This window comes from Meriones unguiculatus, chromosome 11, assembly GCF_030254825.1.
Source record: "Meriones unguiculatus strain TT.TT164.6M chromosome 11, Bangor_MerUng_6.1, whole genome shotgun sequence".
Taxonomy (NCBI): domain Eukaryota; kingdom Metazoa; phylum Chordata; class Mammalia; order Rodentia; family Muridae; genus Meriones; species Meriones unguiculatus.
In genome coordinates, this window is record NC_083359.1 from 51,415,927 (window position 1) to 51,432,952 (window position 17,026).

At 42.9% G+C, this 17,026-nt stretch overlaps 1 protein-coding gene across 5 annotated transcripts; it reads left to right on the top strand.

Annotated features, from left to right (window-relative positions):
- Nucleotides 1-1,610: 1,610 nt before the first annotated feature.
- Mpv17l (MPV17 mitochondrial inner membrane protein like) lies at nt 1,611-12,505 on the top strand. Of its 5 annotated transcripts, XM_060364240.1 has the most exons (5): nt 1,848-1,981; nt 2,753-2,826; nt 5,690-5,760; nt 9,651-9,680; nt 9,835-12,505. In XM_060364240.1, the coding sequence occupies exons 3-5, from the start codon at nt 5,692-5,694 to the stop codon at nt 10,006-10,008; spliced, it is 273 nt and encodes a 90-aa protein (XP_060220223.1). In that variant the 5' UTR covers nt 1,848-1,981; nt 2,753-2,826; nt 5,690-5,691; the 3' UTR covers nt 10,009-12,505. The 5 variants fall into 5 exon arrangements, with proteins under 5 accessions (XP_060220222.1, XP_021506493.1, XP_060220221.1 ...); XM_021650816.2 differs by lacking the exon at nt 2,753-2,826 and having other exon boundaries at nt 1,619-1,981; XM_021650818.2 differs by lacking the exons at nt 2,753-2,826; nt 5,690-5,760 and having other exon boundaries at nt 1,614-1,981.
- Nucleotides 12,506-17,026: the final 4,521 nt, after the last annotated feature.

Below are 17,026 nucleotides of genomic sequence, written 5' to 3' on the forward strand. Positions count from 1 at the left end.
CCCATACACACAAAATTAAAAAAAGAATCTTTAAATAGAAGAAAATAACTTTTTAAAGGTACTATTTTTTTGTTTTTGTTTTTTTTAAGAAAGAAAAACAATTATATATGGTGAACAAACAGAAGACCTCTGCTCAAACAGGAGAGATACTGGATGAGAGAAATTGAACATCAGGAGGGAAAAACAGGAAAAGGCATTGAGAAAATGAGTTGCACAGAGCTTCTATCTGATGCCCAAATGCCCACTGACTGATACCGTGGGTTTCTAAGTCTGTTTGGGGATATCAGGGGTCACTGAGATACAAGCCGAAGGGAAGAGAGTAATATGTACAAGCAGCACTATTTCATTCATGAAAGCCCCCAGCCTAACTTCTGGCATTCAGCCCACAGTGAGAGTGAGGCAATGTATTGCGTGCAAAAAGAATGAATTCCTTGCAGGCAAGCATCTCATGTCCATCGACCATTTTGGTAGCTGCGCTGGCTTTCTTCTTTTTATTGCAACAGTAGAGAACTGAAGCCAGGCGCTTCTGCAGGACAGGCAATTGTTGCTACAGTTTCATATCATCCCCACAGTTTAGAGATAGGGTTCACGTCTCACAAAATTTACCATTTCAAGTTAGACCTAGTGACACAAATTTGTAATCCCAGAACTTGGGAGGTAAAGGCAGGATGGGAGGTCAAATTCGACCTCTGCTACATAGGGAGTTGGCGCTCAGTCTGGAATACATTAAACCATGTCTCATCCTTATTTTATTTATTTTTGCTATTATTATTATTATTATTTTACAATTTATTTACTTTGTATTCCAATTGTAGGCCCTCCCTCGTCTCCTCCCAGTCCCACCTTCCCTTCTTTTTCCTCCCCTATCCCTCTTCCCTAGTCCACTGATAGGGAAGTCCTATAGGAGGAGAATTCCTCCTCCCCTACTGTCTAACCCTAGCCTACCAGGTCCCATCACAACTGTCTGGATCCTCTTCCTCTGTGGGCTGTTTAGGTCACCCCACCAGGGAGAAGTGATCAAGGTACAGGCAAGCAACTGTCTCTCCTCCCCTTACTAGGGACTCCACATGGAGACTGAGCTGTCTGTGGGCTACATATGGACAGGGGGTCTAGGTCCTCTCTATGCATGCTCGATCTTTGGTTGTGGCATCAGCCTCTGGAGTCCACTCCTGGGTCCAGCTTCTTTGGCTTTGCTGGTTTCCTTGAGGGGCTCCTGTCCCCTCCGGGTCTTTCTGTCTCCCCCTTCTTCCAGAAGACTCCCTACACTCTGTCCAAAGTTTGTCTATGAGTCTCCGTATCTGCTTCAAACACAGGATAAATATACTAAAATCAGCAAATCCTTAAAGTGTAGGATCCACTGGGTTTTGGCATATACACAAAGTCGTGCAGCCATCTCCAATGCCCTGGCGAAGGGCACTCCCCGTTCTCACAATGCCTGGCGTTTGGTGTTTGCCGTTTGGGAATAAAGGGATCTGCCTTTTTGTCTGAGTGCCTCTCCTTCTGGAAATTTCTTGGAAATTTTCACAGCCTTGTGGACTCTGCACACCTCAGAGGCTCCGCCCTCTCGGTGGCCAGCGGTTACAGGATTGGACACACGGGTTGGGTGTGCACAGGGCATCCAATCACTCTGGTGGCTGCGGTGTGCAGGCGCCGAAGGCACTCTGGGCGGGTATGGCGAGATGGTGGCGTGCGTTTCCTCGCGCGGCGCGGCGTTATCCTTGGCCCACTAATGTGCTGCTGTACGCCGGGCTCTTCTCAGCGGGTGATGCGCTGCAGCAGCAGCTGCGGGGCGGCCCGGCCGACTGGCGACAGACGCGGCGCGTGGCCACTCTGGCCGTGACCTTCCACGGCAACTTCAACTACGTGTGGCTGCGCCTGCTGGAGCGCGCGCTCCCGGGCCGCGCACCGCGCACAGTCCTGGCCAAGCTGCTGTGCGATCAGACTGTCGGAGGGCCGATAGCCCTCTCTGCCTTCTATGTTGGTGAGGGGCCAGGAGGGGACTCTGGGAGTCTGGGATTGGGGCACTGGAAGCCCGGACGGAGGTTGGTGTGTGTGGGGTGGGGTGGGGTGGGGGGTTGTCTGGGGGAGATGCAGACACTGGAGATCTGAAGCTTCTTGGGGCTGAGGCAGGAAATCTAGGGATTCAGAAGGTTGGTGTCAGCTGAGAGGGTGGTGTCTGTTTCCTACATAAAAGAGACTTCCCGATAGCATCTGCATCCCTGGGCTCCACCTGTTCAGAAGCCACACCTGAGGCTCTGCAGTTAACACATCAACCCAAAAGTGAGGGGATCAGACACTCTGTGGGCAGAGTTGGTGGAATCTGCGATTATAGAAAAGTCATTTCCAGTGCCTTAGTCTTGCTTGGGCAACAAAATTTTCCTGGGATGGGAGTTAAACAGAGAATGGGAGGGGTTGTGTGCCTGTGAGGGAGTTCTCTTCAGGCTGGGCTGATCTTTTCTGTCTGCTTTACTTAAAACAACAAAGGGTCTCATGGTTTTTCTCTCCTTAGCAATGTCTCTACCTTCAAAGGCAGTGGCAGCTGGGGAGGACCAATCAGTATTTGGAGAGTCTTCTCCGGGGACTGGGCCTGACCTTGGCATTGGCAATGGTAGATCACCAGCAACTGAGCCTAAAGTCTCAGGCCTCAAGCTGTGTCAACTGAACTATATTCCCAGTCTTTATTTTTAATTCTGAGACAGGAACTCACTAAATTGCCCAGGCTGGCCTTGAACTTGTGATTCTCCCACTTCAGTCTTCCAAGTTGCTGGAACGCCAAGCTTACCACACCAGGCCCAGCCTGTTAATGCCTCCTAAAACTGGATGAAGGTAGGCAAACCATCTAGAAACTTCTGCTCCTCTGGGAGGTATTTTAGGGAGACTGTATTCACTTCCTTTCCTTCGATAGCCCACAGGAAACATCAATCTAGTGGCCTGTTACAGTCTCAGCTAATAACATGGCTAAGGAGGTCAATTAAGTCAGAACTGGTAACCAGAGAGCAAGGGCCTTCTGATTTGCCCAAGGTCTGTGCCTTGTTCCTGGTGTGATCTCCCATCTTGCTTTGCAAACAGATTCCTATACTTACTACAGCTTGGTGTAGTGCTGAAGGGGGTTAGGAGCCAGGACCTGAGACTTGATGAGCTACAGTCCTAGGTAATCGGTCAGCTACCACTTTGGCAGATACTCTTACCATCCCCATGTTAGATACTGAGAAAAAAGGCATGGAAGGTTTGTATGCATGGTTACTCTGAGACTAGAAAATTGCGCTATCCCAGGGAGTGGGAGATAACTACGATGAAGGCCTCAGGCCTTCTGATATATCACCTGTCTAGATTTTGCTGCATCTTACTTTCAGATTTCTGGTTCAGTCTCCTCTTGCTTCATGTTACAGTAAAGGAGAACATGGGTGTGTGATCTGGTAGTTGAAGTTGCTACTAGAAAACTGATAGTCAGTGGTACCCCATGCCAGGCCTGCCTTGGGAAATGGTGGATTAAGGAACTGGACACCTGAGTAGGTTCTTGCTATTGGCCTCCCTACACACTTTATTTTTAGACAAAATCATGCTGTGCAGTCTGTTCTTGAACTCGTGGCAATCCTCCTACCTCAGCCTCTTGATTACTAATTTTACAGTGCCACCATGACTAGCTAGCTGTCTTTCCCTTCTTTTAACTCTTCTCACCTCAGTTAACTGTTAGGAGGATTAAGTGATAAGGCATCACCTGGGTAAGCGGATCACAGGACTACACACAATATTTGCTGTGTTTTTATCCTGTATTTTATCCTGCTCTTCACCCCTCCTCCCCACCAGAGCTGTCAGAGAATTTTTTTTAAAGGCCTTAAAAGAATTTTTAAACCATTAAAAGTAAGGTTTTGGCTTACTTACTAGGCCAACAAGTCTAGCTCTAACTTCACTCTTTAAAAAAATAGAAATAGGCCAGGCATGGTGGCTCACGCCTTTAATCCCAGCCCTTGGGAGGCAGAGGCAGGCAGATCTCTGTGAGCTTGAGGCCAGCCTGGTCTACTAAGTGAGTCTAGGACAGCCAAAGCTACACAGAGAAACGCTGTATCAAAAAACAAACAAACAAAATGAAGTTAGGATGGGAGTGTGGCAGGGTAGCTTGGCAGTAAAGAGTAGGTTTACCATGCCTTGCCCTGGGTTTAATCTCAGCACAAACTAAAGAAAGGAAGAAGAAAAAGGAAGATTATTATTTTTTTTAATAGTTTGAGGCTGGGCTGCAACTTAGTTGGCAGAGTGCTCATTAAGGAACATGACTCCATCCCCAGCAACACAGGCCTGGGCATGGTAGTTCCCACCTGCAGTCCCAGCTCAGGGAGCAGAGGCGGGAGACAGTTTGAGGCTCTTAGGTCTGGGAATCACTGAAGAAAGAGCTCAGACTCAGGTAGAGTGCAAAAGTAAGGAACATCTATTCTGCAGAAATTTCCGGCATGCAGGAGCCACCATTTCATAGAACGGCGACCCAGAAGGAAGCATACAGGCTGAGTTTAAAAATGAAATTTCTCAGTGTGGTTAGATAACTTTTATGTTGATTGGTTGGTATTGATCTAGGGGATTTGGGGGTGGGGAAGGCATGACCCATTGGTTCTGCAGTTAGGGGACTTCATGGAGTGTCCAGGTGACAAAGTGTGCCCAGATAACAAAGTATCATTTTGGCTATCTAGACAAAGTGATTCTAACTGACCTTTAATTTGATTGGTCAAGTGCTTGGGGACTTTATTGAGTTATTGTTTCTGGTTTTCAGAGAGGTTATTGAGTTATTGTATCTAGTTTCCACGGACTGTAGTTTCTGTTCTGAGAAATAGAAACTCAAGCCTATTCAGTGTGAAGCCAGTTTTGAAGCCTGTCATGGAGTCAGACTGGCTTATTAAAAATCATTCCCCTCAGAGGCCAGCCTAGTTTACAGAAGGAGTTCCAGTATAGGGATGATTATATATAAAGAGGGAGGAGGGGAGAGAAAGGACTGGAGAGATAATTTAACAGTGTATTCTTGCAGAAAACCAGGGTTCAATTCCCAGCACTCACATTTTGGCTCACAACCATCCACAACACTGTGGTGTACAGACATACACATGAGCAAAACACTCAAATTAATAAAATAAACACATCTAAGAAAAATTTTAAAATACTTAAACAATAAAAACAAATAAGGCGATACAAAGATGGCTCAGCTGGTAAAGGTACTTGCTGCCAAAACTGACAACCTGAGATTGATCATTGGTTCCAGTGATCATTGGTTCCCACACGGTGGGAAGAGAGAACTGACCTCAGCCAGCTGTTCTCTGACCTGCACACTTGGACAGTGGCAAGTGCAAGCACACACAAGAAATAAGTAAATGTAAAACAACGACAACAAACCCATGAACTAGGAAGTCACCAATAAGTTGCTTATCCAATGCTAGTATTAGCTTGCATTTTGTGGCTTCTTCGTTTAGATAAAGAATCACTGTGTTGTAACTTTTATACCTGTCTATTCTCACTTTCTAATTGGTGTTCCTTTAAAGTTCGGTTTTAAAATAGAGATATTCTGTTTTCCTGATGGGTCAAAAGCAACATAGTGAATGATTAGAATTGGATGTGCCTGGATGCTGTTGGAATGAGAAACTTCAATACACACTGTTATACAGTAATCATTCCAACTCCTAAAATCTTTCTGGTGTCTTTCTGAAAATAGGTATGAGCGTTCTTCAGGGAAAGGATGATATATTTTTGGACCTGAAGCAGAAATTCTGGAATACATATAAGGTAAGGCAGGCTTTTGAAAATGTAATCATATCTTTTAATATTTTAAACATTAAAGAAGACTTACTTTAGGGGCTGGTGAGAAGGTTCAGTGGGAAAGGAGTCTGCTGCCAAGCCTGAGGACCTGAGTTCTATCCCTGAAATTTTACATGGTAGTAGGAGAAAACTGACTCTCACAGTTGTCCCTGAACTCTACACATTTTCTGTTGCCTGCCTGCACATGTACACAAGAATGCTTGTGGGAGTGCATAGATAGACACACTCCTGTGCAATAAATGAATGTGATTTTCAGCAATCACAACTATTTCATAGGTTTGCAAAACAGGAATTGTAAGCTATGGGTAGGCTAAGGGCTTATCGGTGCAGCCAGTGTTTCCAGGTGTACGTTGTTTTGGAGTCCTTGTGAAAAGAACCTTATGTCGCGAAGGTGTTTCCAGAGAAGGATGTTTCCCAGGATTATTCCTATTGAATTAAGTCCCTGTGGTAGTCTTTGTCCAGTACAAAGGTATATGTTGCTGTTGAACCAACACTACTCATATGTTCAGCGAAGGCTTACTGTCTTCTGGCCTGGCAACATCAGGGACATTTCCCAGCTCTGACCTAGCACTAGTTTGAGTCAATTAGTTACAATCAGGTAGATCACTATTCAGATTCCAGAATATAAACCTAATATTTTATGTGCACTTAGTCCCCTATTCAGAGCAGTGCTGAGGGGTAGAGGTATAGCTTGGTGGGAGAAGTGTTCGTTTGGTGGTAGGAGGGAAGAAAAGCTCTCAGGATTAACTCCAACACCTAAAATCACAAAAGCCAATGTAACATGAAGCCACATGGAGCTATCACCTGCACTGATGGATGGTACTGAGCCCCAGAACCAGCATTGTTTCTTTGGTGATTGAAGGCAGAATGGAGATTTGAAGCCACAGAATTCCCTGAACACCTCTAGTTAGGGAAATCTTCTTCAAGGAAGGTGTTTAGAGCTCTTGTTCTCTTGGGGTAGAAATTGTGTCTCCACAGAGATTTTGGGATGTGATTGCCTTGTTTATTTTAGAAGGAAGAGTAAAGTTTCCCAGTATATCAGATTCAAGACAGATACATACATCTGACATGTTTTGTTAATGTATATATTTATTGGTTTTGTTGTTTGTTTTGAAACATGGTCTGACTGTATAGCCCAGGCTGGCCCACACTTTACTGTATAGAGCAATCCTGCCTCAGCCTCCTGAGTGCTAAGATTATAGGTGTTATAGCCACCACACTCTGCTGTCCACCTGATGTTAGGAAGAACAGGAAGCAGAATTGGAAGTACAGGTCCTGGGTAATCTGCTCCTTTAGTCTGGGGACATGCTGCCTTGGGTGCAGAGGCCTGGGAATCTTGGCGTATCTTATGTTTTTATCCTTTTCCAGGGCTGAGATCAGACCCAGGTCTTCACATATGTTACACAAGTGACTTATCACTCTCTACCTACCCCAGTCCTACCTCTGTTTTTGATATAATTATTGTTGTTATTGTTGAAACAAGGTCTTATGTACCTCAGGCTACCCTTGAGCTCATTATGTAGCTGAGGTTTGAAACCAGAGATTTGTGTATGCTAGGCAAACAGTCTACTAACTGAACCATACCCTCAGCCCTATTTATTTATTTTTGCTGTACTAGATATTGACCTGGGATCTCAGGCATGCTACCACTGAGCTACAGCCAGCTCTTTCTAATCATTCATTTCTGAGAAAGGCTTTCATTAAATTGCTCAGGCAGACTTGGAACTTGCATTCCTCAGTCTCCCAAATAGCTGGGACCACAGGCCTCTTGCTCTGTGTCATCCCCTTTTCCTCTTCCTTCCCCTTCCTTTTTTTTTTTTTTTTTTTTCTTTTTCCCCTATAATGCTGGGGCTAGAACTTAGGGCACTGTGCATGCTAGGCAGCTGCGCCACATCCTAGCCTCTGCACCCATATTTGATTCTGCCTGAGCTGCCATGCTGTGCTGCTTGTTGAGTGGGGAACCCCAGTGCTATTCACCAGGTGGCATGTGGCACTGTGCTGTGAGAAGTGGAGCGGAAGGCCACCTGTAACACTCTTGTTTAAAACTACTTTATTTGGGGTGTTCAGGCCTCTTCCTACTTTACACCAACTCCCAACCTTAAGTAGGAGAAAGAAAAAATTAGTGGGGAGAGGGGTCCAGTCACCTCTATTTATCCCTGTTATTTAGGGTCAAGGGGTTCTTTTAGGGCTCTATACCAAGCTCCATCAACTGCAGATGCAACTAGCAGATTTCTCCAGGCCACTGCACCCCAAGCATTTCTCTGTGTCTGTCTGCTTCAAGCGGCCACATGGTCTCTGGTCTCTCTAAACTGCTCCACGCCACACGCCAAGGCTGAATGCCACACCGACTGTCACTACACACTGTCTCTTTCTCAGCCTTGTATTTATACTCTCAGATTACTGGACCACGCCCCTCTTCATGTGTCAGGAGGCAGGCCACTACCACCTGGCAAGAGCCACACTCTCCGTAAGACAGTTAATCAGCTCTGGACAAACTATAGCCCAACTAAAATCCCACACTTGGGATTAATATACAAAGAAACTCAAACTTCCATTACAGGGAAGGGCCTCCTCTTCACTCCCAGCCTCTTCTTTACTGTGGATATGTATGTACTCTGGGTTCTTTTTTTTCTCCCAGCAGTTTATAATTAATTACTGTGCTCACTTATTTTTGGTATTCTCAAGCATTCCAGACTTGGTCAGTGGAAGGTCCTTCAAGTTGATTTCTGTGTTCCCTGAAGCCTCTCCTGTCTCTCACATATATTCTAGGATTAAAGATGCACCACCAAGCCTGACTCACGTATATATATATTTTTTAAATTATTTCTTGGTGTATAGTGGCTCATACTTATAACCCCAGCACTCAGGAGGCGGAGGCAGGAAGATTGCCATGTATTTGAGACTAAACTGAACTGCCGAGCAAGATTCAGTTGCAAAAGCAAGTAAATAAAAATAAAGTGATGTTGGGCATGGTGGCACATGCCTTTAATACCAGTGCTCAGGAGGTAGAGGCAGGTGGAGGGTCTCTGTGGCCAGCCTTGTCTACCAAGAGACAAGACAGCCAGGGCTATTATATAGAGAAACCTTGTCTCAAAAAACTAAACTAAACAAAATACAACACAACAAAAATAAAACCCCAAAAACAAAACCCCCCCAAAAAAAACAAAATAAAAATAAAGTGATTTTAAAAATTAAGAGGTTGGCAAGATGGCTCAGTGGGTAAAGGTACTTGCCACTAGGCCTGAGAATTTGAGTTTCCAAGACTCCTGAAAGTACCTTCTGACATACAAACACACACACACACAATAAATATCAGAGGAAATTCGTAAGGTCAACCTATCTTGTTCTATAACAAGGGATCGCTTAGATGTGTTGTGCTGGCCTTTTGTGCAGGTGAGTGCCGAGCTGTATAGATTCTGGGACTGGGCTGTGGCTCAGTGGTAGAGCATTTGCCTAGCAGGTAGATCACTATAAATTCTAAGCCAGCCTGGTCTACATAGTAAGCAAATTCAGGTCAGCCAATGACACGTCACAAACATTTATGTTGATACTCACTTGGAAATTATGTATAAATATATGTGATTATTCTTAAAGTACTGATCTTTTCCAGAATCTGTGACTGACTTTTTAGTCTGCACTTACGAGTATAACAAAAGGCATATTGGCTTACAAGCTGGGCCCTCAGGTCTCCACCTCTCTCTTAAAGCCTCAAGCAGTCTTCAGTTAATCAGCCCAGAGTGCATCCAATCCTAGCTGGTTATTATACCTACCTGACACTTCTTAGTCTTTTATGGAATGAGCTGTATCTTTTTTTATGTAACTAGACAGTATTTTAATGAGGGTTTTCTTCATTCCAGAGTGGTCTGATGTACTGGCCTTTTGTGCAGGTGAGTGTCGAGCTGTATAGATTCTGGGGCTGGGCTGTGGCTCACATTTGTCCAGCAAGTGCTGGGTCCTGAGTTTAGTCCTTAGCATGGGATGAAAACAAAACCCAAAATAAGCTCTATTAACTGTCCCTAATAGACTCTTTCTGTGTTGCAGCTGACCAACTTCAGCCTTGTCCCTGTGCACTGGAGGACAGCTTACACGGGTCTCTGTGGTTTCCTCTGGGCCACCTTCCTATGCTTCTCACAGCAGAGTGGTGATGGCACAGTGGAGTCCATATTCATCCTCCTTCGCAGTAAGGAGGCAGGACACAGGCCCTCAGAGAAGTGAGGAGTCCAGACTCCTTTCCTAGGACTCAGTTTGTTTGTTTGTTTGTTTGTTTGTTTGTTTTTCTCAATTTCTCTCAATCATCTACAGCAGGCCTGCTTCACTGAGTAATTGTGGGCTCCATCATGAAGAATTACTATTCCATAGGTCCACTTGTTTTGATTATTTTAACTTTTTTTTTATTATTTTAACTTTTATCTAAACCTTTCTAAATCATTCCAGTCTGAAAGTCTTATTTCTCTGATATTTGCATTTCTCTAATGCTTTGCTTAAAAATTGTAATAATGACAGGTGATATTTTGGAATTATTAACATTTCTATTCTAATAATATAAGGCCAGTTGAATTTAAAAAAGAAAACCTCCCGTTCTGATTGTTTGCATTTCTAGCCCAAACTCTTAGGCTATTCTCTACACACTTCGGAATTAAATTGCCCTTTGTCCTGATAGTATGTTTCTATCTATATAGAATTCAGTCAAGAAGACTGAATACTCAGTGTCCCTCCCAATATTCTGTAATAATTTATTATTATACCAACATCAAAATTCTGTAAGTAGATGTTTTTATCTTCAAAATAAAGGAATAGTGTAGCTGGAGAGATGGCTCACTGGATAAGAGCACTGTGTACTCTTCCAGAGGTACTGAGTTTAATTCCCAACAACCACATGGTGGCTCACAACCACAACTGGAATCTAATGGCCTCTTCTGGCATGCAGGTGTGCATGCAGACAGAGCACTCACACATTAAATAAATAAAATCTAAAGGAAAAAAAAAAGGAATAGTGTTGGATATATAGAATATTTTATTGCTACAACCTACTTTTTTTTTTTTTTTTAAGATAAGGTTTCTCTTTTAGCCCAGGTTGCCCAGGGTGGGCTTCAGCTTTCCAAGTGCTGAGATTACAGGCATGAGCCATCATGTCTTCTATTTTTATATTATACCAAGTACAGTACTTTTTAATTGATATCTTCTGGCTTTGAGAAGATACAGTTCACCAAATACCCCAATTCCTACATATATGAAATAAAATATTTAGTTTCTTAATGAATTATAGCAAATGAAAATTCTAGAAAACTAATCATTTTTTCCTCTCTAAGGAAAAACTTTAATCCATACTGTACAAGTGTACACAGTTTGCAGCAATCCTCCTACCTCTGCATTCCAAATGCTGGCTTACAGACGTGAGCCACCATGCCTGGCTTTGTATGTGTACGTAGTACTAGGGATGGAACCCAGGGTCTTCTTGTACCTGCCAGATCAGAGCTCTGCCACTGGCTGCATACCTCGATGCTGACAGTATTCTTTTTTAATTCAGTGCTTTAAAATTTTGTATCTTTGTACTTTAAAGTAGACAAGAGAAACATCAGCGAGTCTTTCAAATTTTCTCAGCCAGCCACCATCAGGTTTCAAAATGATGTAAAGAAGCAGGCATGGAGGTATGTCTACTCCAGAAGCTAATGGAAGCTAATGAAGGAGTTCAGGACTGGACTGGAAAAAAACAGCATGTCCCTGTCTCAAAAACACAAAACATACAAAATTTAAAACTATGAATGCCTCACCTAAAAATTGCCCCCATGGTTCTGTTGCTCCTACTGGCATACTTGACAAATTTCAAGATGTGAAACACTGAATCTGAGTTTATCTTGCAAATGTGTAAGGTCAATTTTAGAATTCATGCTTAAATTTCTAAGCAAGTAATTTCTATGGTTTGTGATATGTTTATGTAAATTATAATATGTACCTTCTAAATGTGTAAGTCATTGGGATGTGATAGACAATGACACAGTTTGCACTGGGAAAGTAGTAAAAACATCTCTTAATGACTATGTGCTTTTAAAAGTTGGGTAGCGGGGCTGGAGAGGCGGCTCAGCAGTTAAGAGCACTGGCTGCTCTTCCAGAGATCCTGAGTTCAATTCCTAGCACCCACATGATGGCTCACAGATATCTGTAATGGGATCTAATGCCCTCTTCTGTCGTGTAGGCATACATGCAAATAGAGCACTCATATAAATAAATAAATCTTAAAGTAATAAAAATCTTAAGAAAAAAATGTTGGGGAGCTGTGGTAGCCGGTCTGTAATCTTAGTGCTCAGTCGGTGGAAATGGGATCCCTGCCTCAAGCTGGCTTTAGCTTGACTGACTGAATGGAATCAGTGAGCTCAGGGTTCAGCAGGAGATCGTGCCTCAGTGTAGTGCTTTGAATGAGAATGGCCCCCATACGCTTATGTATCCAAATGCTTAATCATAAGGAAGTGACACTATTTGAAAGGGGCACGGACTTGTTGCAGGGTGTGTGACATTGCGGGTGGGCTCTGAGGTTTCTGAAGCCCAAGCCAGGCCCAGCATATCTCTCTGTCGTCTGCTGCCTGAGGATTTACATGTAGAACTCTGACTAACTTCTCCAGGACCATGCATGCCACCATGCTTCCTGCCATGAGGATAATGCACTAAACCCCTGAAACTGTAAACAAGCCCCAATTAAATGCTTCTTTTTATAAGAGTTCCCATAGTCATGACGTCTCCTTACAGCTTTAGGACAGTAAGACAATCAGTAATGTGGAGAGAAATCAAAGAAGATATTCTATATCAACTTCTGCCCTCCTTGTGCACATTCATACCTGTGAACATGCATATACATACATGCATACTACCTTTACACACACACATGTTGATGAAGTATCTGACCTATGGCTTTGACACACATGCACACAAATGTGTAAATATTTATAGTGATTTAGTATTTGTAAATATACATATGCACAAGGCATTTAGGGATTTGGGATGTAGCTCAGTGGCACAGTGCTTGCTCAGAGGTAGGTCAAAGGAGGTGGACAGTGAAAGAATCAGACTAACTTTGTAACCTGTGTTTCTTTTAACTGCCTTATAACCTACAGTTTTAGGCCCATATTAATTAAAGCCTTTTAGTGCTTCTCCAGAGAGCCGAAGAATGTAAAAGTTCCTGCCACCAGCCATCTGTGAGGGCAGAGATAAGGAAGAGAACAAGCAGAGATCTCTACTAAATAAAGAGTAAATCTTGGCGATTGGCGCCTGTGAAATGGGCTTTGTTTGAAAATGGGGCCAAATGACCCCAGTCCTTCTCCTGCATGGCTCCTGACCTTTGATCCAAAGCCTGTAACCCCCATTCCTCAGAATAGACACGGGATAAATTAGTTACTCTCCCATCTTTAACTGTGGCTATATCTCATGTGGCAAGAAATTCCAAACTGACTTGGAGATCAGATATTTACGGCAGGACTGACTGGACCTAAGGGTGCCCAGAACCAACCAATTATTTTAAAAGTTAAACACTTCCTTCAATCCTAAATTGCCAAGATAGCAACCCCAGGAGATTCCCGCCTTGTGTCTTTTAAAAACCTAAGGTCTTTGTCTCCCGGTGCCACTCCTAGCTGACCAGCAGGGGTGACCCCATTGCACAAAGGTCAAGAGGAACCTCTTGCGTTTTTTGCATCAATGGATGATTAGTTTCCTGAGTTCTCTTCATACCTTCTTATATTTAGGCTCTTGCTGGGCCTAACAACAGGAAGGAAGAAAGGGAGCAAGGACTAAATAATATTCTCCGATCATTCCTCAGCTTTGCAAAAATGTAGTGCTCTTGTAATTAAAATCTATGCATAAATAGCACCTTACTGGTCATTTTTATTTGAGGGAAAACGGACAAGTTATTGTATTATCTGTATCATAGTGTGGTAAGAACTAGACAACTTGAGAGCCGGGGTAAATTTTTGTAAGAACTGAGTTTGAGAGTTTGTTTTCAGTATTTCTATGTTTTTCTCAATATCTGTTTATTGAGTGATTTTTTTTTTTAGAGTAATATCTGCCTATGGCAAAGTCAATAAAACTTGTCAGTAAGAGATTTATATATTCTTTGGGAAAATTCAATTACTGCCTGATCTGTAGAAAAAGAAATCATTTAATGACTAAAAAAAAATTTGGGATACTTGGCTGATGTGCTGGCTTACCCATCATAACAGCAGGGAGGCACAGGGAGGATAACCAGGAGTTCAAGGTCATCCTCAGCAAGTTCAAGGCCATTTTGGGCTACTGTCTGAAAGATAAAGCAAAACAAAACAAAAGCCAATTTAGAGGAGAAAAGAAAAGGAGGGTCTGGAGAGGGCTTAAACGCAGGGACTGCTCTTTGTAGGGGTTGGTTCCCAGGCCCCACACGGAAACATAAACCTCCTGTAACTCCTAGGGGATTCAACACCCTCTGGTCTCCTTAGGCACCAAACCTCCACTCAACACACTCATACATATAAAATAAAAATAAATTAAAAAAAATAAATCTCTGTGAAGAAGGTGGGGTGTGCAATCAGATCTCTGAGTTCTAGGCCACAAAATGAGACTGAGAAATTTCAGTTACTAAAAGTTATGGTTACAGTATAAAGAAGAAAACACTTAAATATCCTAGTGCTTCACCAAAAATTGTTACTTTGTTTTAATGATTGGGGGGGGAGGGATTCTTTCTTTTTGTTTGTTTGTTTCTTTCTTTCTTTTTTACATTAAAGCCTAGAGTTAAAGAAAATTAACTTCTGCCTTTAGAACGCATCTAAATAGGATCTTCACATTAAGGATGTGACTGCGCTTAAACAGATGATCCAGAGTCACAGTTCCTAAGTCATATGCCTTTCTAACTGCCTTGATTACTGTTTTCCTTCTAAAGACCATCATCTTTCAAGATTAATTTGGAGACAAGAAAAAATTTGCTATTTTTTTTTTCCCTACATGGGCAATTGACTTTTAGCTCAGTGGGATTTTATGGATATTTCTACAGTGTTTGCCAAAACACATTATGTCTAATACAGACTTGACATATCTGGGAGGCAGATTTCATTTGCAATTAGGTTCATCTTCTGAGAGTTAAAAAGCTAGAGGGTTTTTGTGCCTGAATTATTTTTATGAGGCACAATAAATGTAGCCCAGGCTGCTCTTGAAACCGTGTAGCAGAGATACTTCTGCTTCTGCTTACTAAGTGTCAGAGTTCACTCACATGTCTTAGAATCCAAAGGGACTAAATGGTCATAAATCTAACCAAAACTATTGACATTTTCTTCTTTTAATATAATCAGCAGCCTGTAAACAAAAAGGGAAATCTGAAATATAAAGATAATAGCCTTAAAGTTTAAAGATAAACATGAAGAGATATGAGCAGCAGCTAGCCACACGCATAGAAGAGTCATAACTTATGAACATGAGGTGCGCACAGGTATGAACTAGTGGAACCAGGAATGACAAACATACAGGGTTGTTTTTTTAAAGGGAGAGATGTGGAACCTGTTTTCTGCCCAGAAGGCTGGAAATGGAGATAGTTAATATCCTGGCAAGCTTTGCACTATCTGACTGAGGCCACATCTGGCTCCCTAGACTCTTACCACAAGGACTGCAGGTGGATAATAGCCTAGGTGACCTCTGTGCTATCTGTATGACCAAGACCACATCAGATCTTCCCTAGGCCCTTAAGATAACACAGGAAGTCTATCTCTAGAACCCATCTTCATGGAAGAGGGGACATGTGCTTGGACAAGAGTTTCAATGTAATAATGAGTTAAGCTTTACTGTGCACACAGGATTCTGTTACAACAGGAAACTTTTATTTCCAAATTATACTGTGATTAAAAATGCCTAAAATAAACTGCCTAATGTCAGGCTCTCCAAGTTTGAGCCAATACCAGCTACTGAGTCATGCTGAACTGGACTTCCTTCTTTCCTCATGTGGCCTTACACAGTGTTTGCAGAGAACCCCCTCCCCCAACACACAGAATAACTGAGAAGTTTGTGGTGTAGATTCAGTGAAAGCTGATTCTGTCTAGTTCCCATCTCCTTTCCATGTCTTTCCTTCATGGAATCTTTGTACACTTGCTTCTCCCTCCCAGCCTGGCAGAGACCATTCACCTGTTCTAGATTTCCCACAATGCATAGCCATTCTCCATTTGCATGTCTGCCTGGCATACAGGATTGAGAACTTCTGGAGGAAGACTGCTTTTCACTTTTAGACTTGAGATGTTGAGCTTACGGGCACTTGTGTCAACTGCTGTGTGTTGGCTGGGTTACTGTGGATGGTGGAGTTCCAGTCTCTCATGTTCTGTCTCTGGTTGGTTTTATGCCTGGACTGGTCTCCTTTTCTTTCTCCTGCCTTGGTCTGCAAACAGCTCTACACACTATCACCCTTAGCAGATCTAGGTCCCCAGAATTCTAGTATTTCTTGGTGATGGCATTCATTCTCTGGCTGTATTTGCACACGTGCCTCAGAAGTGCCTTTCCTCTGGCCTCTGACCCTGTAACCAGCATGCTTATCTCTAAGCATTGGGTGGGCTGTCAGGATCCCCAGTCTTCAGTGAATAACTCTTGCTCACACATCAGTGTTTTGTTGTTCGTAATGTATGCAAAGTGTGTGTGAGTGACACCTGCTAGCTCACACTGCACAGAATTTCTTTAGAGCTGGCAAGGTGGCTTAGAAGGTAAAAAGGATTTCTGTGTAAACCTGATAATCAGGATGGAAGGAAAGTTGTTCTTTAATCTCCACATGCACACCATGGCACATGAGCTCCCCCAACCCAATCACACATATATACTCATATGATAGCAACAAGTTATATTTTTAAAAGTCTTTGTGAGGAGAAAGGTGCTGCCAAGTTTGAATGATGTTTTGAGTTTGATTTCTGAGATCCACATGGTGGAAGGAGAGAACTGACTCTCACAGGTGATCTTTGGATCTCCAGCGAGGAGCAAACACCAATAATAATAACAAATACAAGAAAAAATACCTTTTGGGGATTCCTGAAATAATGTCACTTGTTCTTTTCCCATGTCTACTCTATGAAACAAGAAAACCTGTATGTCCTAAAGACAGACATTCGGCCAGCTAGCTAGGTGATTTCCCCCAAACAAGAGAATTGGCCGCTTTCCCTTTTCAGTTATGAATGGTTGGATTAGGCATGGTGTGGGCTCTGTAAATGCTGGGGACTGAGCCTTAGTTCCTGTTAAATGACAACCCTTTTGGGGC

What these genes read in the sequence shown, in the direction of transcription:
- Mpv17l (XM_021650816.2), top strand. Translation starts at nt 1,672, where the DNA reads ATGGCGAGATGGTGGCGTGCGTTTCCTCGCGCGGCGCGGCGTTATCCT. An exon ending in CCTCTCTGCCTTCTATGTTG is followed by an intron (nt 1,982 to 5,689) that starts GTGAGGGGCCAG and finishes TTCTGAAAATAG; the next exon opens with GTATGAGCGTTCTTCAGGGA. An exon ending in AATTCTGGAATACATATAAG is followed by an intron (nt 5,761 to 9,650) that starts GTAAGGCAGGCT and finishes TCTTCATTCCAG; the next exon opens with AGTGGTCTGATGTACTGGCC.